The sequence below is a fragment of the Pyrus communis genome, chromosome 2 (genome assembly GCF_963583255.1).
Source record: "Pyrus communis chromosome 2, drPyrComm1.1, whole genome shotgun sequence".
NCBI classification, from domain to species: Eukaryota; Viridiplantae; Streptophyta; class Magnoliopsida; order Rosales; family Rosaceae; genus Pyrus; species Pyrus communis.
In genome coordinates this window covers 18,619,439-18,645,762 of record NC_084804.1, presented here as the reverse complement: position 1 = coordinate 18,645,762, position 26,324 = coordinate 18,619,439, and the positions used below count along the sequence as shown (strand labels likewise).

At 37.2% G+C, this 26,324-nt stretch overlaps 1 protein-coding gene across 1 annotated transcript; it reads right to left on the bottom strand.

Annotated features, from left to right (window-relative positions):
- Nucleotides 1-60: 60 nt before the first annotated feature.
- On the bottom strand, nucleotides 61-26,324 carry LOC137721858 (serine/threonine-protein kinase TOR-like). Its single transcript, XM_068460885.1, has 56 exons — nucleotides 26,092-26,324; nucleotides 25,401-25,739; nucleotides 25,242-25,316; nucleotides 24,659-24,930; nucleotides 23,974-24,133; nucleotides 23,707-23,850; nucleotides 23,408-23,577; nucleotides 23,092-23,296; nucleotides 22,835-23,014; nucleotides 22,046-22,198; nucleotides 21,647-21,768; nucleotides 21,412-21,511; nucleotides 21,220-21,315; nucleotides 20,843-20,973; nucleotides 18,416-18,518; nucleotides 18,155-18,337; nucleotides 17,814-17,906; nucleotides 17,651-17,686; nucleotides 17,171-17,269; nucleotides 16,980-17,078; nucleotides 16,661-16,823; nucleotides 14,873-14,997; nucleotides 14,703-14,755; nucleotides 13,908-14,031; nucleotides 13,616-13,801; nucleotides 12,779-12,931; nucleotides 12,555-12,707; nucleotides 10,916-10,987; nucleotides 10,688-10,816; nucleotides 10,520-10,581; nucleotides 10,193-10,290; nucleotides 9,920-10,029; nucleotides 9,678-9,851; nucleotides 8,929-8,994; nucleotides 8,114-8,182; nucleotides 7,904-8,014; nucleotides 7,166-7,306; nucleotides 6,949-7,077; nucleotides 6,658-6,823; nucleotides 6,360-6,574; nucleotides 5,670-5,876; nucleotides 5,226-5,339; nucleotides 4,928-5,131; nucleotides 4,620-4,700; nucleotides 4,003-4,077; nucleotides 3,860-3,926; nucleotides 3,620-3,780; nucleotides 3,303-3,476; nucleotides 2,873-3,001; nucleotides 2,700-2,783; nucleotides 2,054-2,115; nucleotides 1,902-1,974; nucleotides 1,682-1,816; nucleotides 1,076-1,249; nucleotides 734-999; nucleotides 61-306 (listed from the first exon to the last, which is right to left on the bottom strand). Exons 1-56 carry the CDS (start codon nucleotides 26,170-26,172, stop codon nucleotides 288-290), a joined length of 7,365 nt encoding a protein of 2,454 aa, XP_068316986.1. The 5' UTR covers nucleotides 26,173-26,324; the 3' UTR covers nucleotides 61-287.

Genomic DNA, 26,324 nt, shown 5'->3' with positions numbered 1-26,324 from the left:
GACCACAATTTCCTTGGGCTCTTGTAGTCTAGAACATGACTGATCACTAATATGCAATGATATGAAACAAATCCAATCTTGCACTTTAATAATGTATTACATACACAAGCTACATAGGGAGAGATTTGTTTCGCGTATAGCTTCCACCTACTTTATACAATACCATTGGTTGGCATGGCACATATATTACAAGAATACAAAGCATACTCCTTACAAGGTCATGCTGTGGCCCACAAATACGTACAAACAATATATACATATACACATTATGTACAGTCGGCCGCTGCTTACCAAAACGGACACCACCTGAAATAAGCACAATAGCCGTTGTTAGACAAACGCACATTCTAAATCGGTATACAGAACTGAGAAAAAACACAGCATGACTTCAGCATCCAGATTGATTGTATTTCAACTTTGCAGCAGTTTATATTATTCCCACTCAATAATATAGCCATTCACCCAACGATTGCTAGGCGAGGTGAACAATATAAGAATGTCGGTATTAAGTGTCTTTGATCCCACCAAACTGGTGTGTGTCAGATGAGACTTTGGGCATTGAGATCCCAAACAAAACCAATCATAGGTTGTCACAAACCAATAGACTTCATATGTCGAACCTCCATTCATGTCGGGCAAGGACCGAATGAGTACACATGCACATGTGTTTAATTATTCTAAAACTAGCTTTAAAGAAACTGGAGATAAAGAGGAAAATTTTCAAACATCTTACCCGACATAATTTTGGCACAAATTTTCACTAGATGATGCTTGGATAATCAACTTTTGAACTTGCTGCTTAACAGATAAACTATGATCAACTTCTCTACTGTCTCCAGAAATCAGCGTGCTGGGGTCAATTGCATGTTGAATAGAGCTGGAAGATACAGAGGAACTGGCAGAAAAATCACGTCCAGTAAGTTTACTCTTCATCCGAGCCATGACAACCACAGCAAGCTCATTCAAGACCTCATTAGCATCACCCAGTTGATTGACAGCCTACATGGAAAACCAAATAAATGAGCATAACCAAGAACATCATTTTGAAGCATCCTAGGATGAATTTCTGGAATACCTGAAGAAGTTCCCTTTCACGAGCACCTCGTTGAGGTTGGCGAAGCTCTCTATGTTGAGCAGGTTCTTCAGCACCCACAACAGGAGTAACATTACTATTTCCAAGCATTGACATTTGGGGAACTTCATTGAAGTTGAAGAGACGCCAATTGATGAGAGGATCATGGACAAAGGCCTGAAAACAGGTAAACTTAAGAATTAGCTTCCTTAGTCAAGGATTTAAAGGAGAATGAATTTAGTGTTGTTCGTTCAATAGGGCACCATCAACGGTATCAACAAAACCACACCCACCCACAAGTCCACCCCATTACTTTGAAATTTTAGATGACAATTGCTTGCTGCGAATAGATGCTTTTCAATGGCATAATATGAAGGCTTAGGTATGTACTGATATCTTGACCTGGATGTTATCACCTATATTGCTGTAAATAATAGTTCATACAGCTCTTTGATCAATTCTCCTTGCAGGTTTATTCGGAAAATGCCCCATTGTTATCATAGTCAGCTTGGTGCTGAGTAAAATACTTCAGAATGAATGTATCCTAAATCCTAATAAAATAATATATAAAGGCTTACTGATCAAAACAAAACTATCTGGTTGCCATACCTCCATCATAGCCATAACGCTATCTTTATGTATTCGTAGGACTTCCATCACATTTTGACATGTTGAACGAAAGTTGCCCTCTATACCACTAACCCCCATTGCTTTCACAAGCATTCTAGTCAACCGAAAGGGGACCTGAAAATACACAAGTATTTATAGTGATTATCTGGAACTGTAAATTAAACATTAACTAAAAGCACATTGCATTGTAGCGTTATACCTTCTCAGGGAACTTTTCCCGGTTCATAGACGCCTCAAAGCAGTCCCCAAAATCAATGTGCAAGATCTTCCCACTGTAAGCAACAGAATATGAGATCCAAATTACCAATCCACCATTTGTTGGTCCAAATTTCATGCATAACAATTACATACCTGTAGCGGTTCAGCATAAGATTGCTTGGGTGCCGATCACCTAAGCCAAGAAGGTACCCAACCTGATATAAAAACAGTTAAGTCTATAATTTTACAAGCAGAATTGAGTACTTTGCCACCATTGTAAGAAAACTACGGACCACATTGTTATGACCAACCCCACAAATCTCATGGTCAAATCTGTTCATTTTCATAGGTAACCATTAAAGGATCATCCACAGAAATTTTTTCCAAATTGGAATAGCTTCACCAGCCGACCCCACTTAGTGTGAAAAGGCTTTGTTGTTGTTGTTGGAATAGCTTAATCATTAGATTATCATCTTTTTCACTTTCATGTTTATTGAAAACATAGGTTTTATGTATTATTCGGAAACAACTAGATTTTAGATTGTGTTGACCTTTCGGCAGGGATGATCTTTGAAAGAAACCTAGAGATATGGTTGGAATTATCAGATCACTTGGTACCACAATGTGGTCCTAAATTTTCTTAAAATGAGGGCATTCTCATTCGGCAATGGAGTCTTAAACTTTTCTTAAAATTAGGGCATTCTGATTCTGAATTTCATTTACATACATGTGTGTACGCCACAAAGAAAAACACATACATGCTCGTGTGTGCACTGCGTGATGCAAATAAAACACTTACCATGCTCATAACTGCTAAACTTCTCGTATAGTTTGTCCTCCTCTCCAGCCATACCTCAGAAGTGCGACTTTTCAGCCAAAGGACCTATGAAAAGCAGCTCTATACACCTTGAGAAAAGGTACTCAAAGCAACCAATGAATACATGAAGAATATGCATTTGGTTAGAATCATACCCTTGCAAGGTCGTTTCCCTCTGTATTGTGCAGGGCATACTCAAAGACTTCCACTTTAGCTATGAGTGGCAAACGATCATAATCCGGAGCAAAACTTAGCAAATACTTGTGCTCTTGATTTAGAGTGATCTAAAACCAAGAAAGCATTTATAACACATTAATACACGTATACCAAAGTTTAGGAACATGCCCCTTTACATACAGAGACACACAAACGATTGTTTTATACCCATGGGTACAACACTACAACTTATCTTTGCAAACTGCCTTACAAGGAAGGCTGCCTATGTGTTTCTGCCTGCATAGCCCATAGGTACTCAGGCAATGCAAGACTATGCTAACACTCCCTCTCAATGTAAGGCTGGAGACACTCCGCTAACATTTAGGGCTGTCAGAAAAAAAATGAAGCAATTAAAGGGAACCAACTCACCTTTCGGGCATCTCTGTACTCCCTGATGAGCTGGTTAAGCGTGTCACAGTTTGGAACCCAACCAATTAGTCCACTGTTTGAAGACAATGGAATGACATCATATCGTTCAATGGAGAGATCCTTCTCCTCAGTTTTTGTTGAATTCTCCAGTAGTGTATTCACCAAACCAAAAAGCTAAAAAAGCCCCAGGTCAGGTTTTATGTGTAACTAACATAGCGAGGAGAAGTATTTAGGTCTATACAGAAAGACGAAATACAAATTTAGGAACCCAGTATCCAAATATGTAACAATTATTTAGGTAAAGAGAAAGGGGTTACCTGCATGACGCGTTCATCTTGGCGTAAATCTTCATGTCCCTTCAGCAAGAAGGCATAATCCTTACCATCACTCCCACGAATCGTCAATTTTCTTGGTCTTTGTTTGGATGTTATGACAACAAGTTGGCATGCAAACGATGCAATTGTTACAACAGGAGATTCTGCAATATGAAAATTATCAATTTATTAACTCAGGTTGAATACCAATACATATCAATTATTGTGAAATTGTGTGCTTACCCGCACGATATCTCCCAGGAACAGCGAGCTCCAAATTACGACATTCCAACAACTCTGGTGAGACGGACTAGTAACCATATGTAGAGAAAAATGTCAGTGAATATATAATGACATAAGTCAAACATGAAAGGAGATGTCCTTACCTCTAAGTCCAGAGTAGTAAGACTCTCCAGCTGCTTATCTATTCGTCTAAATACCTGATAGTAAACATCCCAAGCCTGATCAAGGCATGGTTTAAATATTTAGTATCTGAGATTATGACAAAACTCAAATAAAATTTTGATGCCACAATCCCTATGCTGTAGAGAAGCAGCAGTTAACATGCATATAAAATCCAAGAACTGTATTCACAAATAAACACAATTGATGAAGAAAGTTTTAACACAAATCATACTATTCACAAATAAACAAACTTTAAATCTAAAGGCAGAAGATGAGGCAAGTTAGCCATGAATGTAAGTGAGATTAGTTGAAAAGTGTAACAGGTAAGCTGTTAGAATGAGAAGGCTCATGCATAATACATCTAACTGACTTCAATAATGGAGAAACAAATAAGTAAAGGAAAACCACGAATTGGTAAGTATGTTTCCACTGTATCTAGAACAAGGATCCAACTCACACACACAAGATAACAGATTGACCATTTATTACCTAACAGTTCGAGGATACTAATGGATTCAAGTCATTCTTGAAGAAGGACAAGGATTAACCAACTCAAAAAGTAAAACAACCGACATTTTGCTCTAGAAAATCTTCGTACCTGAGTAAGCTCAGCATCTTTCCCTGTTCTCTTAAATTTCATGCAGCACTCATAGGCATCCAGCAAATCATGACGATATGCCTGAGATTCACACAATGGTGATGTACTCAGAAGTGAACTTAAGCAGAGTTCCAGTGAAGGTTTTGACGAGTGAGAAAGTGAGACAGCAGTTTGCTTAGGAAGGATATAATACTCTGATTTGGCATTTAATTTCACAGTTAGCTATTCAAGAGGTTGGAAAAATGTTGACTGGCACAAGATGCAGAAACGATTTTAAAACCAAGTGCAACACAAGCAATGAAACCAACCTCAATGAATGCTTTCTCTTTTATGGTTGTATTGTTCTCTTTAGCTCCTTCCTCAAGCATTTCATGGAGTTGCTCCAATTCTTTTAGCATTCCCTCAATGTTATGTTCACCAAAATACAGGCGACTAGCTTCTTCCAGACCCTCATGCCACTTTTCATGCCAAAGTATTGCGACCCGGATTAGTTCCTTTGACACAAGCTGTGCCTGTAGCCAAAATCAACTTTCTGTAAGGGTTTTCTATTGCCAAACAGGGAGAAGGAACTGGAAAAGTTGGTGGAAATTAAATTGAACTATTCACCTGGTCCACAAGCACACCACTATGCTGCCGAACTTTGTCAACCACTTCTTGAGCTGCAGCTTTACGTAAATTACTTATTGATTTACATGCTACAAGGAGAGGGTACATAAGAGCCTGCAAAAGGAATTTAGTGAGTTTAGTACTTAAGCAAGTCTCATTATATGAATTATTGGCATTTAAGTTGCTGCAAGACATGCTCCAGGAACTTGAGCCCAAAATGAGATTTAACCTACAAGTTAATTAAGGAGCAGTCGTCACAATTGCATACAACATGAAATTCAACAACAGAAGACTGAATAACTATATGAGGCATTGCAAAGGCATAACATACCTTGAGGCTACATGTCTTATGTCAAATGAAATACAAAATTATAAAGTGAAAAGAAGTAACTAAAATAAGGAACTAGTCAGTCTGAAGAATGCTTTAGTTCATCAAAAGCATACCTGTGGATGACTTTGTCCAATCCGAACCAAAAGCGAATGTATCAGTTCCCTCACAGCATTGGTATTAGAATGTATCCTGGCGATTATTTGAGGCAAAACCACCAGCCATGTATTAATATTAACATGTGCAAACCCTTTCTGTAGTGCCATTTGCACTTCTGCAGTAGCTCCATGGTTGAACCACAATGTAAGAAGACGAAGAATATCCTGCACATAACAAATGAAACTGTATGATAAATGATATTTATGAAATAGAGGTATTATTAATGAGAATAGTATCTTTCCTTTTATGCTTCTATTAGGAATTAGGATATACAAATGCATGGTCAGATATCTATTATAATCCTCACAAATCAAAACTAGCGTAAGTTACTTAGATTCCTACCACATAACCCAATTTACACAGCATGGATGCCTCTCAGATTCTAGAAAGTGCAATTTGTATGCAAGAACCTGAAGTTGTAGAGCCAGTGCAAAACATAGAAACCAAAATGTTCAAAGAAAGCAGGTGATCTATATTAAAGAGAAACTTTATGTACAGAAATCAAGTGAAAGGCCCAGCTCTTCAAAGGCAGTACAGAGACAAATTGAACACTACACAAAATACCCAAATCTGGCTCAGGGGTGAACAGGCAAGTCCAGAATGGTACTCATGTTGCAAATAACACTTAGTCAAGGAATAATATTTACCTGTAAACTATCATCAACACCTTTAGTATTCGCTGAACATGCTATCGAATGAAAATATCCAGTGACCGCTGCAACAACAAACTGTGACGCGACATTTGCACAACCTCTTACATTATAAAGTGACATCACTGCTGTATTAAACAGTGCCCACTTGTGCCATGCCTTTGCCCATTTATTGGCACATTGAGTTGCAGTCCGGAAGGCATTGAGAATTTCTACACAAAATTATAGTTAATTAACAAAAGAAGATTGATAATTTCTGCAGTGGTTATCTGGAACTTAAATAAGCAAATAACACCTTGTATAGAATCATCATCCAATCCAGGAGAAAGAGCCCAATTCCAGTCTCCCAGTATGAGATGCACACGGGCGACAAGTGGAACACTCAGACTACTAGAGCTCATCAAGCCAGACGGGGTAACCGGTTGAATACTAGGTCGACTTGAAAGCTCTACTGCCAAATTCTGAACCATATTGCCCCAGCCAAACAATATACACAATAAGAAATTTCGGAAGTAGGTAGTGCATAGCTAGTTGAAGCAGAAGTACTTGCTCATTGGTGCTTACACAAAAAGGTAAAATTTTCTACCTGTAGCCTAGCAAATGCTTCCTTGCGCTTTATGTCCTCTCCAAGTGACCATTGGTATTCCAAATATGCAAGCATCACTTGTGGGGGCCCATCATACCGCACGCTTTCAGGAGATGTTTCAGGATCATACTGAACACAATTAAACCATGTTCAAACAAACAAACAAGATGAGAATAAATGCAATGCTAGCATCCTTTGATAATTATGTACCACCAACCTGTAAGAGTTCGACTAAAGTAGATCTAGCCTGACTAATTCGCCCACTTTTCCGACAAAGGTAAGCATACTTAAGCCAAGTGTCAATATCTTCTGTTGGAGGTAGAACAAGTGCTCTAACTGCTAAAAGCGCCTGCCATACCTGCATATTAAGTATGGTCACATTTAGAAGTAGCTGATGCAGCCAGAAAAGTTTCAGTAAACCAACCATGAGATGTGGATTGGCATGCATATGTTCTTGAACTGATGTTAATTACAGATAACCCCAGCCCGATGTTGTGGGGGCATGAAACATAACTAGATGGAACAGTCTAGCTCTCTTAGGTTTTTCTGGCCTAGCAGCAATCGCACAATTATTTTCCAGTATCTGTGGATATCAAGATTGTATATACTAGACTATATAATCACACAAATGCAGAAATAATGTCAAATCAATAAAATACATAAATACTGAGTTTTAGTTTTTGTCCCAGCTGTGACCAAGAACATATGGCCGGGTCAAACCACATAAAAAACCAAGAGCAAGGGCTGCAGAAGGTTGACATTAAAGGTCAAAATGTATATATCCAGAGAAGTAAACTTGATTACTTTGACTATGAAGTAACGATCTTAATCCAATAGAAAAAGTTAAAGAAGAAAGTTTATGAATCCAAATGTTACCATATTTCCCTTGGAGCCTTTTATTTATCCGTTCATTTATTAGCTATGCATAAACTAATTATAAATAAAGCATGTTCACCTCAACATTACGTTTTGCTCCTTGTATCCGCTCATTCCACATATTGCGAATAAGTGCTCGTCGTCCTTCAGCAACAGGGTTTCCCAGGGGAAGTGTGCAATAATCAATGACCTGATTATGGATTTTCACATTACGATTCATGCAACAAATATAGAGGGAACAACCTCGCTTCTCAACCCGTCTCCAAAAAGAAAAAAACAAAGAGCAAACCTCTTCAAGTTCTGACAGTTGCTGAACACGGACCATATTGCCATATGCACGTTCATAGCTCTCCAAAACCTACAAAGTGAAGATGTCAATAATCAAAATATCCAAAAGGAAAAACTATTACATGCGGGGGGCTACTGTGGTATCCGGTATATTACATTGCCAAGTTAATGATACTGAAAGTAACTCAGAAAGTTCTGCTGAAAATGGAATGTATGGCTTGCTCTGACCAAGTGTTTCAAACCATTAAATTGCGAGTAATTTTTTTTCAGCCTTTCAGATAAGCATAACCTCGGTATACAAACCTAACTTATAAACATAACAGACCCATATTATTATATAATAAAGAACGCATCTTATAAGGAAGAAACAGCCAATCAAGTGGAAAACATAAAGGAAAGACAAAATCAATCCATTGAAAACAGGCATATGGAAAGAGGTAACAACTTTGTCCTCCCCATCTTTGCACCTAAGACTAGTAAATCCAACATACTGAACACTTGGACGCAGACACACCTATAACAACAGTTGCCATTATTTCCTCTTCTGCTGTATATAGGTCATTTGTAGTTAAGCACAAAGGTCCCATACTGGTAGATTAACCCCCTTTTCTGTAAAGCTCAGAACCCCACAAACCTTTGCTTTGGATTAAATTTAGGTCCATACACTTATACAGAACCATTCTGACATAGACAATATATTAGCATTGAAATAAATATGGTCATTATTTCTAAATCCCAGCTGAATGCTTCAACCCCATCATGTGAAACTCAATCACATGGACTCATAGTATAATGAAAAAAATATAGAAGACTCACCAAAGCAGCGAGCTCTGTTGCCAAGCATTTCCTAGCTCTCTCAACATACTCACGTGCTTCATCATACTGTGCCCGGAGACAACAGAAAACAAAATAGAATAGGTCAAATACATTAAAAAACAAAGAATGTTCCCAAATTGTTCAGGCACCCTTACTGGTTGCCACTTAGTATATCCTTTAGGTACAATGAGAACTTCAAAAACTCTCTCTTCTATAATCAATATTATATATAATATATTAATATATATATATATATATATATGTATGTATGTATTATGTACACAGATAATATAAAAACTAAGAAGCTGACTTGACTGTATAACAAAACGTGAACTTTGAAATTCTCAATGATCACTGTCCACAATGAACAAAGAGGCATTCTGTCTCATTCAAATAAGTGGTCTTTTTAAAGCAAATACAGTGTATTATAATGACTAATCTGTAAAATAAAAAGTTTAACTAAAGTAGACTTTTTCGCATATATTAACCTATTTTGACTAGTTGTTAATGAAAAGCATAAATGCTTCAATGGTTTTAATATTTTAATGTCCTGCCAAGCTGATCCTTGCTGATTAACAAATATTCTTACTCATGTTAGGTTCGATAGATATTAGAAAAACAGTAAAATGGATGTTTCATGATCTTAAAATGGTGATATATAACTTTTTGAAATGCCATAAAGTAGAATCTATCACTATAATTATATTTTATGTTATCTAAATGTAGATTATGGAAAAAGTAAAGTGTACCTTTCCTCTTCGAACTAACAGAACAGCTCTAAAGAATGTTCCATTACCACTTCCATCCCCACTAGCAGCAGTGTTCCCCAAGCCCCTAAGTTTGGTTTCATCACCATCATCTAACCGAGACACATATTCTGCCATTTGATCCCACTCCCCCATGTTCCAAGCAGCATTAGCAGCCTAGCACAACCAAATTTGTTAAATTATGGACCTAAGGACAAACAAGCCCTGTTTAATCACAAACCAACCATTGATGCCATTTCCAACCGAGCAGCCGGTTCAGCTGGGGTCCAATATTCCTTGAACAGGTTGTTAAGCTCCTCCCATCGTGCCAAAGCAGCAAGACATCGCATCCGACCTAAAGAAGCCACCAATACAAACCATATTCAAAATGCAAGAAAGAATGATACCATACATAAAGATAAACGATTACATGATAATAACAGTAAATTTAAAGATACTTAATAACACATTAAATATAAAGCGGCGTCCAAAACAACAATAAAATAAGCAACACAGACCTAAAGCGGCATCCAAAACAAGACGTGGACTCGATGCTTGAGAGGCTTTTTCAGTGTAGGCCTTGAGAGCATCGTCCCATCGCTGCAACTTCTCATACCTAAACAAGTAGAGAGATGCAGTGGACAAGGTTTTATATGAGTCATTCTTCTGCAAAGTTAGTAGAAACTAGGTTGCTTTCTTTAAAATAAATGACAATTCAGTAAAGGGCATGGAAATTTCAAGAGAAGAAAAGGCTCCTGAAAATCCTATTGTCAAAGAAAGGCAGGAAAAAAAGGATTTGTTACAAGGGGAAGAAAATTCTTGGAATGTATACTATTAAAAGTTACCATGACTCTTTGAGTTGAACATCCAAATCTAGTTGGGCAAAGGTCAATATTCCAACTGCAGCCTGAGAAAACACAAATTTATCAATAAATGACAGCCAATGTTCACAGAAATATCAAACCTCAAAATATAGTTAGGAAGTGGCATAATGATTTTCTTTTCCATCGAACCTCATGCTGGTGTAACTGGTTGTTTATATGTATAAGATCTTCAACTACAGCAACAGGGTCCATTTTCTTGGAGCGCGCTCCTTCAAATTCCATTTCTTTGTAATGCAAGGCCTTTGCAAATGCACGACACTGAAATGTAAAATAGATAAGTAAACATACGTGAAACATGTAAGAGATAACAAAAACTGGGATCCTTCCCAAAAAATGTAAAAAAAAAATTAACTGTACCTTTTCTGCAAGAGCACCAAGCAGGCGAATGTCTATAGGAAGAGGCTTCTCATTGTGTTCCATGAACTCTGCCTTCAGACACAATTAATTAAACAAAATCAATAAAAATCCAACCAGGGAAACGGAACTGCTATCTCATGCAAGAGAAAGTTGATGCAGGTCTCATGCAAGAGAAAGTTGATGCAGGACGCAGTTTCCTTTTTTTTCTTCTCCATGTTTCCATACAGAACCTCTAGTTATTTAGTTTATATATATATAGATATACATAATACAGGACATAAATAATAGAATATTATTGACTATATATATATATATGTATATGTATTGAGGGACATCTTTGTGGTGCTCATTCCTTAATATATTTCAATGATCCAAACCGTCTATATTTTAGTACATCATTCTTAAATCATCCTTGCAATAAATTGGCAAATACAATTTCAAAGAAACACTATTATGACTACCATTTAATTCAATGTCAAATGGTTTCGGATTGGGTGATTTTTGGTGGAGATGATCTTTGAGGAAGACCTAAATGATGGACGGTTGGATTGTTGAAATACGATGTGGAGTGGGCCCCACAAAGGTGTCCTTATTTGAGGGATCTCTCAACGGAAGGAGACTGTGTGTGTGTGTGTGTGTGTGTGTGTGTAGAACATACACAATTCCTTTTCTTCTCCATCATCTATATGATAATTTAGACTTAGAGCAAAAGGATGGTGATTTTTAACATTCCTAACAGATTTTTTTTTTTTTTTCATTATTTGTTTGACAAGTGTTTGCCTAATTTTTTGCATGTTCGAATTTGAACTGTAGGTTTATTTAGATGTCACATTTGCCCATGAGATCCTAATTTTTTTTTTTTTTTTTTTTTGGAGAAGAAATGACAACACTTTATTAAAAAAATAACATGAATTACAAAATAGTGGATAAGAAATCCACCATCTAGCAAAACTAGCTAAGAGCTCTCAAGTAGATCTATTTACAAGTAACATAACGTCAACCAAAATCATTTTACGGCTGCTAACACATATCCCACACTATATGAGAAAGAGAATAATCCCTGAACTCATTCGAAACTGATGCCCAGAGGGCTGCCGACTATCTTACTCTATCCCGTAGTTCTGCTACCCCCACCCCATTATAATCCTAATAGAATATAGCTTTCTCACACTTACTTAAAATCAGTCCCACACAGATAGCTTGGACTCAACTTATACATAAGAGATGCATTTTTATAAGGGAAAGTAGGAGATCACATTGGTGAGCCCGACCTAAACGTTATCTGATGATCCAAGCTGTCTATAGTTAAGGATCATTCTTACAAAAAATCAGCAAAGTTGAACTAATTTTGCTATCAAATTATGATCAAACAAATAGACAAACACAATGTCTCCAATAAAAATTGACCTAATGGTGATAAATTGATAATAATCATGTTATTCATATGTTGGCAACATGTTACTGACATGCTCCTACTTAAACTATAAATGGACGCCCTCAACAGAAAAAAATTATATACATTCATCATACATAGTTACATACATATATGTAAATGTAATCATGAAACAACAGAGGCTTTAAGCACACCAAGCTAAAATCACACGACTCGTGGAGTAATAATATAATGAAAAAGGCATACCAAGTTAAGAAGTGTTGCCAAAATTTCAGGAGGTAAATTTGGGGATGAAAATGCCATCTCCAAACTTCCAACTAACTGTTTCTCACTAGTCTCATTTAGCTGTGCCCAACAGCTAACAAAACCAGCTGCAAATAGCTCCCGCCCAACAAATGGCTGCAAAAAGGAGGATATCAGAGCGCAAACACCAAAAGAAGTTACGGACAAATAATTATAATATGCAATACCTGCAGCTGTGCAAGCCTTGCACAGGTTCGTAAAGCAGGAGAAGGAGATTCCTTCAGAAGTTCAATACTAAAATGTCTCATCCATTCTGCCCAATCTTCTTTGGTACTGCGCTGAGAAGCCTCCCCAGCAGTGCGTAATCGACCATCATTGACCTGTATGTAACTTGTACAAGTCAAAAATCAACTTACAGCCAAAATAAAAAGAAATAGTATTATCATAAAAAATAAAAAATAAATATGAGGGCAAAGCCAATCAGACATAACTAGATATATGCATCTCGAAAACATACATAAGCAGCACACCAAAACCAGAACACTTATACTAGCATAGACCAAAAAATAATAGATCATGTCATAATAACCCTAGCAAATTCGAATAGCAAATAAAAAGAAACGTTGTCATGTTTAACAACCATATTACGTGCTAAGTTAGATGAACTTAATATCAAAATAAACATTCACCAATCACATGAACAAAAATTTAAAGAAAAGATTGCGCAGTAATATATTATATGCACTGTGTTTGACACCAACTTCTATGCTTGCAAAACAGTTGCCACTAAATTAGAAGCGGCTACACTATACATGATCTGCTCGACATGTCATTCCTAATAATGTAATACTTTATATTTATAACTAAATGCCCTAGGAACTGCTAGCCCACTGCACTCAGCATGTTGTTCATATATTTAAATACCATCTCACAACATAGTGACCCCAATCCATACCAGGCGTTTTCTAGGGCACTACATTGATCTTCCAAGACATTTTGACTGCAGCAGTGTGAAACACTATAGCATGCAACTTACAGAACGTGTAATCAAGGGAGAGATATACCTGATGGCCTCGAAGTTGTTTCTGCACATCTGACCCAACATCATAAGGGTCAGTCTCTAAATCATTCCAATTGTCAGTAATAACCTCTGCTGGAAGCCGTCGGCTTAATCTTTGAAAAGTTGTACTCCCCAAAATTAGAGGTTCATGTTGCTTCAACCATCCTTCAATTTCCTCGAATTCCTTATGCTGAAATGAAATAACCTTTTTTACTTAATCAGCAAAAGTAGGAAATCACAAACAATGTCTTTTTAAAAGAAAAAATAAGGCAATAAAGTTAGGGAATGAGGAAGACCCTTAAGCGATGTCTCAGCAGAAGTTTGTGTATTGATGGGATAAAAATTGTGAAGTCCTCCCCAAGGGCATGAGCTAGACAATAAAGGGCATCAACAGCATCCTTCCGGAGCTCATCATTCTTGCTGTAACACAAAAATTTAAACAGCTACGAGTGTTAGATAAGTAACTAAAAAACAAAATATGAACCTAAATTCCATGGTACTGAAGATTCCCAGATAAGTCTTAAGCTACAAGTTATAACATCAAACAGAAGAAAAGGTTCTCCCAAATTATTCATAACATAAAGTGATAAAACCATTAAACACACCCTCAGACATATTCAAGGGATACACACCAACCACACAAAATGGAAAGCCTGGAAATAGTGAAACATAACACACATCCTCAACTTTAGGGCAATGCAATAACAGAATCAGAATAACAGAGTGAGCACTGAGTTAAAGAAAGATCAAAGTTGAAGTCTTGACTTTAACTGTTTAACCATCCATATTATAAAGTACAAATGATGTCTCAAACAAATATTTCTAAAATAAATATAAAAAAATTACAATGAAATGGAAGCAAGCTATCATTAATTGGGATTCACTGCAAAGGAAGGAGAATCAGTTCTAAAACAAGCAATAATAGTAGCCAAAAAAAATATAGGATATAATAGTCTAAAATAGTCATATAAAACAGGAGGGTGTGTTTAAGAAACTTGAAGACAATTTTCAACCAATGTCTAGAAAGACCAACAGTTGCACACGAAGATCAGATCATATAGTTAATGGGCAGGTTATGAAAGGAACCGGACCCATCTAAGACTAGCTTTAAGTGATGCACGAGAGAAGATATGTGACCAGTAACCTGAAAAAAAAAATAATAACAACACATTACATTGAACATGTTGTTCAAGAACAATAATCTGTCCAAATATAACTGAAGTACATAAAAAACAAAAGGAGTAGAGGGTGTGATGACAACCTGCACACGAGGGATCAGTTTCGTCAAAGTTTTAATAGCAGCACGTCTTATGTCCACTGAGGCATCAACTTTAAACAAGCGAATGAGTGCAGGAAGAAGAAGATGCATATGTTCATCCAATGTTCCTACATTTGGACACTGAATGAGTCTTTACATGTTGGCATACATATACTCCAGAACAGCAGATTCATATTTTCTTCATGGTAAAAACAAAGCTTAACAAAATGCTTTTTTGAGCTCCAAGCCTCCAACAGAGGAAACCATAATATCCTTTGGAACTTAAAAGTCCCAAACAGCCAGCCATACAGCCCTTTGAAACAGAAGACCAAAAAGCCTAACATTTCCAAATCTAAAATGAAAACAAGCAATTTTGCACAATCCATTAATCCAAATAGAAAAGGCTACAATAAAGCTATCAGTTACAAACTTATAAATGCTACATTATAAGGTATCTAAAAATCTGATGGCCATTCACTATAAATTTCCATCCAAATATGATGACTAATCTATTTATAAGAAAGCAGACACAAATAAAACAAATAATCCCAGAGCTTTATGCTTATCAATGGAAGCCTTTCTTCCATCAGTCTAATAACTTCATACCCAATCACTTTGAAGTTTCCAGGTCAGTAACTACTCATGGTCATCCAATTACTACCCCAGATTGTTAACCAATATATGCACATCACTTGATGCTTAATTGATTCTTAGATTGTAGAATATGAATCTCAAGTCGTGCTTATATGCAGTAATTTTGCTCCCGGGACATTGTAGTTACTAATGGAACCCTGAATTATTCCAAGTTTTTAACATGTATCTCTGACAGCTACATTAATACAGCTTATGAACAATACAAAGGTGCAGTTTTTTTCAGTAAGGAACCATTTTATCTTCAGCAAATTCTCTCTCTAACCTGCAGTTATTAAGTCATCCATAAATTAAATCCTCTTAATCCCCCTTTACCATGATTTAGAAATTAGAATCATACATTAAAACCACCTGCAGGCATTATTTTAATAACTCTCATAATCAACACAAAGGAACTGTTCTAAAATAACAGGAGCATACGTTTGCCCATTATTTTAGGTTCTACTATCTTGAGAAAAAAGAAAACAATATTCAAGCAGGACTATCAAATATGAATATTCTACTTTCGCAAGTGTTACAAAGGGGTCAAATTTTCTAACTCTTGCTTGTATTTTACCTGTAACTCACAAAATGAAATTTCTTCTTTTCCCAATCTGATTCTTTCTTGCACTTACTCTTTGAGAAATTGCATATCCACACAACCACTTTCCTTAAATTCAAGGCACCATTTTTTTTTGTAAAGAAACAAATTAATTATTAACAGCAGAATTTACAAAAAGTGGAAAAGAAATCCACCAACTAAAATCAAACCTAAAGTACTAAACTAGATTTCTCAAATAGGACTAATTTACAAAAATCAAACTTGAAACTAAACACATTTTACAGTTGCTAAACCACCCATCCTTACAGAAGAGTGAGAATAATTCCTAAACTCAGTCGAAACAGATGCCCAAAGAGCTGGCCAGTATCTAACTCGGTCCCATAGTTCACCCACTCCCACTCCCTTAAAACCTTCCAAAGTTCTATTACACTCCATCCAATTCTTCAAGTCACCAATTTGATTCTCAAATATCTATGATACTTTCATTTCATTAACAAGCTAATCCAGTCTTATAAGGATTTTTTACGAGACTTGAAAAATAAGTTTCTAATATCAATAAATATCGATATTCACAGTAATTAAAAATGAAGAGTACTAACCACCAAACACTTCAAGGGTATGGAGGATGTCAAGAACATAAGTATAATCGTTATACCGTTCTGCATCACTTAGAACTTGAATACAACATGGAAGAATATCCGGAAGGTATGTTCGAAATTCATCATTGAGAGCCAAGCAAAGCTGCTCCACCAGATGCAGAACCTGAGAAAGATTACAGGAGAACAGAAAATAATCACAATGGGAATTTATAAAATAAAAAAAATAAAAAATAAAAAAAATAAAAACTATACTTTCAAGAACAAGAGATCAATCTCATGATAAGAGCAATTGTAACCAAAAAGAAAAGGTCAAACTAACTGGATAACCAAGTTGAGGACGGCCAGCAGCAGGAAAACTGAAGGTTGACCATAATTCTGAAATTAGAACGAGCAACTCATGCAGATATTTCCCAATATGCTGCACAGCACATCATGCCCATATATATAATCATCAAGAAATCATCCACAATCACTACATGTATGAAAACTTAAAAGGGGCCAAGACATTACCTGACGCACAATAGACACTAGCGTACCAAGCTTCCATGTTATAAAATCCTTTAAAGCATCATCACATGTCCGGACTATATGGAAGAAATCAGGTAAAACCTACAGGTAAGAAAAATAAAGAAGCATCATTTAAAGCCAAAAAGACAACATAAAAAGTAAATGCACCAGTACATAAACTGCTGATAAGCTAATAACAGGTGTAATTCGAGATAAAAAGAGACAGTAGAAGAGTCATGACAAATGAATCTTGTTTTTTTCTCCCGAAAATTTGATAAATGGACTTCCAAAGGCATGGAACTTAAAATGTGTTTTGGATAAAAAAAAGGGAAGATAACGTATAACATAATTCACATCCACAAAACTAAGGTTTGACAGTAAAATACATGTGATTGTCTGTACACATGCTTTCACACACATGCTACTACATGTGCGTAAAGCATACAACAAAATAAATCACAATTGAAATGTTTATACACTGACCTTTGGTAAGTATGGAACACAACCAACACCCATTGACTAACCTCGCAACAAAAAAGATAACATGAGACATCAAGAACTACACAAATAATAAGAATATCAAAGTAAAATCTTCTAAGAAAAGTAATTCAGAAAAACAATAACCACATTACTATATGCTAGATACCTTGAATATGAACATAAGAGATCCGACCACGTTCAGGTGGTAAGTAGCAAGTGAAGGGTCCCTAAGTATACGCATAAGGGAGTTGATTGCAACCTGTGGTCATAACATATGTAACAAACAACAATGACAGTCATTTATCATATTGATATGCATATTATATGAATGGATTTTAAGTTGTGGATCACCATTGTCCATTGATTGGGTAGGCAGCTCAAATGCAATCAGCGACAATGATGAGCATCATTGTAATCAAATACACACACACACACATATATATATATAATTATATATACACATCCATAAAATAAAATACAAAAGTCCTAGCAGGTTTGATGTGCTACCGTAGAATAATAGTCTTCAGGCGTTGCAAATGATGGCCACGGGTCCATAGGCAATTCATCCACAGATTGAATGTGTTGACCAGATTCATTGGCACAACATGCAACATCTCCATGTGAACCGGGCAGGCTTTGCTGATGTCGTTTATGCACATGAGGGTCTAGAGCACCCATAATTCCGAGAACCTGGTGAAGCCCAAGAACAGGTTAACATAAAAAAAAATGGCTACAGTTAACAACCATGCAATCTAATTAAAAAGTTACCTTTAGTACTTCACGTCTTGTAGACCATGCTAATTCACCATTCAGTAACTTCAAGAGTAAGCCAAGTAACAGTGGATATTCCTTGTATGGCGTTATGACATACCTGCCAAAATCAAAGAATAAAAGTTTCTTAACACAAACCAAAATGTAATACAGAACTTCATGAAACCTGATGCCAACAAAGTATCTCAAATCGTTGCCCAATGATACCAATAGGTGGACTGAGTCTATCTTCTACGGTTCACAGCCCCCAAATATAAGTGAAAACATTATACACTCATGGAAGTGGTTTTTTTTTTTTTGAGAAGAAACTATAACAATTTATTAAAAAAGAAAAGTGAAATACACAGAAGTGGATAAGAAATCCACCAAGAACAGAACAAGAAAATCTCTCAAGAGGATCTGATTACAAGTAGGAAAACCTCAACCAAAATCACTTTACAACTGCTAACATATCCCACAGTATGTGAGAAAGAGAGTAATTCTTAAAATCATTCGAAACTGAAGCCCAGAGGGCTGCCCAATATCTTACTCTTCCCCATAGATCTGCTACCCCCACACCAGTATAATCCTCAAAAATTCTTTTGTTACGCTGCAACCAAATGTTCCAAAAAACTGCCGACACCAGACAACCCCACAAAGCTTTAGCTTTCCTCCCAATTCCTAGAGCCTCAAAATTGGTGCTTAGAAGCTCGAAACAACCCTTTGGAATGACCCAACTAACTCTAACCTCCTGAAACAATTTCCACCACAGTTGAATCGTGTAAGAACAATGAAGGAAAATGTGGTTAACACTCTCCTCCTTAGCTTTACACAAACTGCACCAATGGGGAGAGAAGCAAATAAAAGGGCTTCTCCTTTGAATTTGATCACAAGTGTTGAGCTTCCCAATAGCCACTAGCCACACAAGAACTTTGACCTTCGGAGGAACTTTTGATTTCCAAATCTGAGAAGAGGGTGGAAAATGTTGCACAATCCCATTGTTGCTCAAGAAAGAGCGATAGGATTTGCAAGTGAACAATCCTGATAATTCCAGTTTCCACCTTCTGTCATCCGCTCTTGATTGAGACAAGCGAACATTTTCCACTTTCTGTAACAATCTAGCCGCCTTTTCTATCTCCACCTCATTCAAATTTCTCCTGAAATCAAAATTCCAGCTCAAAGAATTGATAGAAAGATCCACAAAACTTGAGATGTTCTGGTTGTGCATTCTTGATAGCAAGAATAATCTAGGATATTGTTCTTTCAATGGTCCCCCTTCCAACCAACCATCCTCCCAAAACCTCACCCTCTCCCCGTTGCCCACGTCAAACTTGCAACATTGTAGAAACGATTGGAGACCACACGAAATATCTTTCCAGGGGCTGCCACTTAAACCCCGGACTGGAGGATTTGCATTCCACCCATTATCCTGCAGCCCATACTTGCTTCTTATCACCTTGTGCCAGAGAGAATTTGGTTCCTTTGGGAATCTCCACAACCACTTAGCCAGTAACGCTTCATTCTGATTCCTCAAATTCCCCACACCTAAACCCCCTTCCTCCTTACTTTTAATAACTATCTCCCATTTCACCAGGTGGTTTTTCTTTCCTTCCTCCACCCCTTCCCAAAGAAACCCTTTCATTAGTTTTTCTAGGCGTCCAATCACCCCGCAAGGAATTTTGAACAAGGACATGTAGTAGATTGGCAAGCTTCCCAAAACAGATTGAATCAAAGTTAATCTACCTCCTCTGGATAAGAAGGCCTTCTTCCAACTTTGAAGTCTTTTTTCCATTTTTTCGAAGTGGTTGGCCATGCATAAAGCAATTTCTGGAACTAGAGTCTCAACCCTTGTTTTACCGTCTACAATTCTCCCTCTCCAGCAAACAAGCTTCTTAAAACCAAAGAGATGCAAGCATAAAGAAGTGACAACCTGACTCCATTAAAATAAGGTAGTCCACCATCTTCCTAGGTCACTAGAGCACATGCAAGACCTAATACAATATTATCTATTGTCGGCTCATACCATTTAACTATGGTTGGCGGGCTTCTTAACAACTTAATATTTGAGATTAACAGTTACTGGGCATAAGATTAGGTAGCCATGAAATCTTTTGTTTGGAAGGGAGGAGGCATGGTCCGCATAACTTGACATACTAACTTGAATACTACTAACAATAACTCAGCAAGGTATCAGTACTTCGAAGTAGTGCTACCTACACTATATTTGTTTCTCTTTTACCATATTGACAAACAAAAAGGAAAACGAGCCCAAAGTTTAATGACCAAATTGACAATTAAATATTTATTCAATCAGATATGCACATCAAATAAGTAAATAAGCATAAGCCTCAGTGAAGCTGTTTCTAACCCAAGATTAAAGATGAAAATGAAAAAATATATATAACAGAACCTATCATAGAGCAATGTAACAAACACAGTGCATACCCAGTGCTCTGTACAACTTGACCAAGAGTAGCGACAGCCACTTCCCGTTTGGTGACAGCTGTTCCATCCAATAATGCCTCAACAATTAAAGGCATAAGCTCAGGAATGTATATTCGCATTGCATAACCACCCTAGACAGAAGTCAAAACAAAAAAGAGAACAGCATTTATATCAGCACAACACAAAACAATTATATAACAGAGAGAACTACTTTTCATATTCAATAAATTTGTTTTTGTTTTGTCGCCAAAAGAAAAATTAACACATTTTCATGTTCTTCAGCATGCATCAGACACCTCAAACCCACCACCTACCAACCTTCAATCCAAATAAAACAAATGAATAACACCATGAGGAATAAAGCCAAATATACCCACCACTCTAGCCAGATCCCCAACAGTTACAAGAACTCCACTAATAATGCCATTATTTGCGTTCACACCAGTGCCATCAGTAAGCCTTGCAACAAGTGCCTGAACAATCAAATATTTACCATGAGAGAAGGGGAAAAAACAGATCTATAAATGATAGGGGACTAAGATAAACAATCACTAAATGACTTATCAAACCTTGTGTATCGGAGCAATGTATGGAAGTATTAGTCGTTCACAGTTTCGTATTAAACAACCCAGTAACTTCGCACTTTCTTCTCGGCATTTGGTGTCTGCACTGCTGACATAGCAAGAGAAGTCAATATCTGACACTTTGACAGTTCATTCTAGCATTAAAATCATCTGTAAACAACCACTTATTTATTAAAAAAAATACTGTACGTAAACAAAATTGATGATCCTTTTACATCACCTCTGCTCCAGGTAAGTCAACAATTGTATGAGATGCCGACGAAGTGCTGGAAGAACATAAGCAGGATTTTTTTCCGACAATCTCCCAGCCACAGAAATTGCAAACTCTCGAACATCAAAATCCTATAACAACATCATAGTATTTTTTTAAGATGGATAACACAAAAGGACAGATCATTTTCACAAACTCTACATTACAAGTAATTTCAAATTAAAATTCAATACATTCCAGCAAAAACCGTACATGAAAACTGCACAATTATAACACTTTAAGCAAAATATCTAAACGAAAGCAAAATAAAAGAAAAACATCAACTATCACATGCATAAGCAGCAGTGCCTACATTTCCAATATAACACTTTAAGTCATGAACACGTCTATCTAGAGTAAAAATCACACCTCATCATTCAAAGCAGCAAAAACTGCGCTCAGACTATCAGCCTGCGCCAAAAAATCATCAAAACCTCTATTCCCATGAAGTGAGGAAAATATTGAATGGCGAACAATAACATCAGCGTCTGCAACAGCTTCAATGAGAAGCTTTTCCACAATCTGCAGAAAGCCCAGTATCTAGTTAACAGGCATATACCAAGAAGGAGAAAAAGAAAACTAACATGACTATTCAATGAGATTTTGGGACTTAACATGATACATTACTTTAAAAACATTGACAAATTATAATTATAATAGCAGACTGTAAAAAAGCAATCCAAATTCTTAAGTCTAATGCATATCTAATGAAATACAAAACATTTAAAAGATTAATGCCTTTTATATGCCTCCAATTTGCAAAGATGGCAATAAAAAAGGAGTGAAGTACAAAACATTCATAAAGATTATTGCCTTCTCCAAGCCTCCAATTTGCAAAGAAGGCAAGGCAAAAAAGGAAGGTCCCCACACTATGGCCAATGGACATATTTAATAGTTGTCATATGACCCATATCAGCATATTTGAACTGAAGGTGTACAACCAAAAGGTACGCATTTATAGGCAAAATACACAATGATAGAAAGTTTTCGTGATCTTTCCTAGCAATAATTTGAGCAAAGTAGAGAAACTAGATAAATTGAATAAACATACTATTGAATAAACTAGACAAACACAAAATTGGTTTTACAGCCTACAAATGGTTCAAAAGAATCAAAGGTTGGAATGTTTAGCATAAATTTTAATGTTCAAAACCAAACCTCCTCAACAAGACGTCGTCGTTTTCCCCGATTAGACCTATCAGAAGCATATTGCACACCAGAAAAGGAATTTGCAACTAATTTGCAACAACATAGGGCAGCATCTTTCCGGATGGCTCCATCATCATCATCCAAATATACAACAACTGATTCTCTTGCAAAATCAAGAAGGTCATGGCCCTAAATCATATACCAGCTTCTGTGAGAGACCATAGGTGCATTTAGGATTCACAATGGACAATGGTATTCACACAAACCTTGAAATTAAAACGAGCTAGAGTCTGCAAAGCAAGCTGCACAAGGGCTGAACCACTGAGGTCTGAGACTTGCTGAGGGATATTCATTAATTTTCCTCTGCCCATGCCAACGGCCGACCTTCCCTGAGAATGGTGGGATTTTGAAAGAACCACCGAAATGCTGTCAAGCAACCGATCTTGGATAGTAGGAAGCAAAGATGGAATACTGAATTAACAACCAATTGAACAGGGAACTAGTCAGTGCACTTGGAAGACATAGACTAATCACCAAAATTGTGCAATGTGCAAGGAGAAGTTCTTGAAAACCCCAGGCTACCTGGTAGTTATATGCTCAAGTGCCTCAACAAGCATAGGGGAAAGACCAGCAGACAACATAACATCCAAAAGACCACGAACATGAGGTTCCATTGCTGGCCCCATTGCTTTTGCTATGTTTCCAACACAAGCCAAAGCCTCAAGAGAGGGTCTACCTCTACGTGGAGCAATCTGGAGAACAAATGATTAATAACAGTCAGAGATGTGTCCACTATCACAGTTACAACTCATAACCTACAACCTACATACACAGCACAGCAAAGATAAATATTATGGTGAGGACCACGATCGTCAACATACCGCATCACGTAAATGAGACGTTATTGTCGGCAAATAGTGGACAAGTTCCCCATCCAAAGCACCAGCCATCTCCCCAAGGGCAATAAAACCACTGGAGCGTTCAGCCGGTATTCGCAAAACGGCAAGAATATGATTCATACATATCTGCAAGAAATAGCAATCCTTACACATTCGGGATGACAAACAGTGAATATAAATGAAACAGATTTTGCCCCGAACCATTCTGCCCACCAGTTACAATATAATAATAAGGGACAGTTGACAAACCGTTAAGTAGTTTGTGACAAATCGATCTCGCAGAAAATGAGCAATTCGAGGTAGCAGCGAAGTTATGCTCAGGCGAACCAGCCTATCCCGGTGCTCAAGATATCTAAGGACAATTTCTGCAACTTCCCTGTACCTTGACATCATAAATTCACCTGTATTCCTGCCCAGATGAAATTAACTTTTTCAAACTGATGAAGGAGCAGTTGATGGCTGGGTCAAAATGTCAAGGTAGCACAAAGTAACACAGAACATGTACATTCTCACATGACTTAAAATAATTTAGGTTTTACTTGCTCACACATTGTGACCATATGTACCCATTTTGGTTTTCCTAAACTCCACCTAATAAAATAGTGTGACTCCTACATCAGGGTCACATAAAATTAATGCAAAACCCTCATTCAGACCAGCAAGAATCCATCACATTCATAAATGAATGTGCACAATAACAAAGTCTATACCAAAATGGTAGTTAAAATTGCCTAAACATATGTTCACGTGTCTCTTGAAGAACTGATCAACACAAGCTAAAATTCATCGTGGTACGCATTCTGTACATATGTGGTAGGGTTTCATTTTTGCTTGGCCAATCTTGTACATATGATACTTCTAGTGAATAACAATCAATTTTACATTAGAAAATAATAACAATAAAAATAAAAACTTCCCCACAAGCTCTACCAACCTTAAAAGCTCTCCAACTGCAAGTAAAGAACCATGTATGCTGTGAACGGAAGCATTTCTACCCAACCCATCCTGGGTAGCCTCAAACATACGATAATACCATTGCACACGCCAGCGTGTCTCACGTTTCTCAATAACACCAAGGCAAGCACGTAGAGCTTCCACAGCTCGCTCTCGAATAGGCAAGACCGGATCCCTCAAAGCAACCCAAATAGCATCAACAAATTCAGGTACATGAACATTGAACACTGTTGAAGCATTTTCTGCCATTTCCTATAATAAGAAAACATAGAGTTACAGAACCATGTCCTATATCAAAATTTAATGAGAATAGCAAAAAAGAATTTTAAAATTAAAAAGCCAAAGTTCTATGATATGAAACTGCTTTTTAAGAATAGAATTTTGATGGGATAACATGAAAAGTTTCTTTGAACATAAATGCAGTCTCCTCGGACAAACAAACTCAGAACCGCTAATCAATACAAACAACAACAGCAGCAGCAACAACAACAGGGCCTCACCCACTAAATGGGGTCGGCTGCTAATCAATAAATGAGTACAAAAGTAAAAATTGTAGCACTTACCTTCAAGATCAACACAGCAGCAAAACAGCGATACTCAACTCTATCCCCCCGCAACCAATCAAGAGCAAATTTTATCTAAGAGACCAAGGCTTATCAGATACTCGACTATTCTAAATCAAATTCTGTTATGTCAAGGGGGTACACAAAAATGTAACAAACCTGGCGTTCCACTTCATCTGCAGTCATTGCTCCCCCGGCCCTGGCAAGATGGCCCAGAACTCTACTAGCAAGGACCAGAATATCAGTATCACGCTTCACCTCAAAAACAGTCCTTATATAATTAGCAAACTTTGAAACTTTGGAAGAATTCTCTCCCAGCACCACATCTATCAACTCATCAATAGCTCTTAAAGCTCCCAAAGTTTCTGCAACATCACTGCTCTCCAGAAGAGACGAAATTCGATCATACAACTGATCCATGTAACGCGAAAACGCTTCTCCACTGAGGTCACGGGCTTCTTCTTCCAGATGCTTCTTCAAAGCTAGCGAAGCCCCATCCTGTGAAACAGCACAGTTTAAGCAGATTTATGTCCTCTGTTATGGAACAAGCATAAAAGACAAACTTTTTCGGGTAATCTTCGAAAACCATAGGGCCCTCAAAACTATTAGCCTTACAGAGTAGAGTGTCCGAGAAAGTTCTTAAATTTGCCTACAGTAAATGAGGTGAGCTTAAAATTGGCCTATTATAATAGCTCCAATTACACTAACTCAATACCTAATTATTCGCAAATTCATAGCTTGCACTATCCACTAAACCTATTTGTTATCCACTTAAGTGAAAATTTTGAATTTCTCGGGAACCAAACAGAAAATAGGAAACAGAGAGAGATAGAGAGAACAAAGTGCTGACCTTGGGGCTGCCGCGGGTGCAGAGGTCAGCAAGGATGCGATTGAGAGCGTCAAAACTGAGGGACTGGCCCGAGACCGCCATCTGGCTCAGGCTCCACAAATCCTACAACCCCAACTTCTCCCCCTCCCTCTCTCTCTGTATATCCAATTGCAATCGGATCTTCAAGGCATCGAAGCTCCGGCGGGAAAGCAACGGCAGATTGATTCTTCCGCTGGAGACGATGGGAAATATAG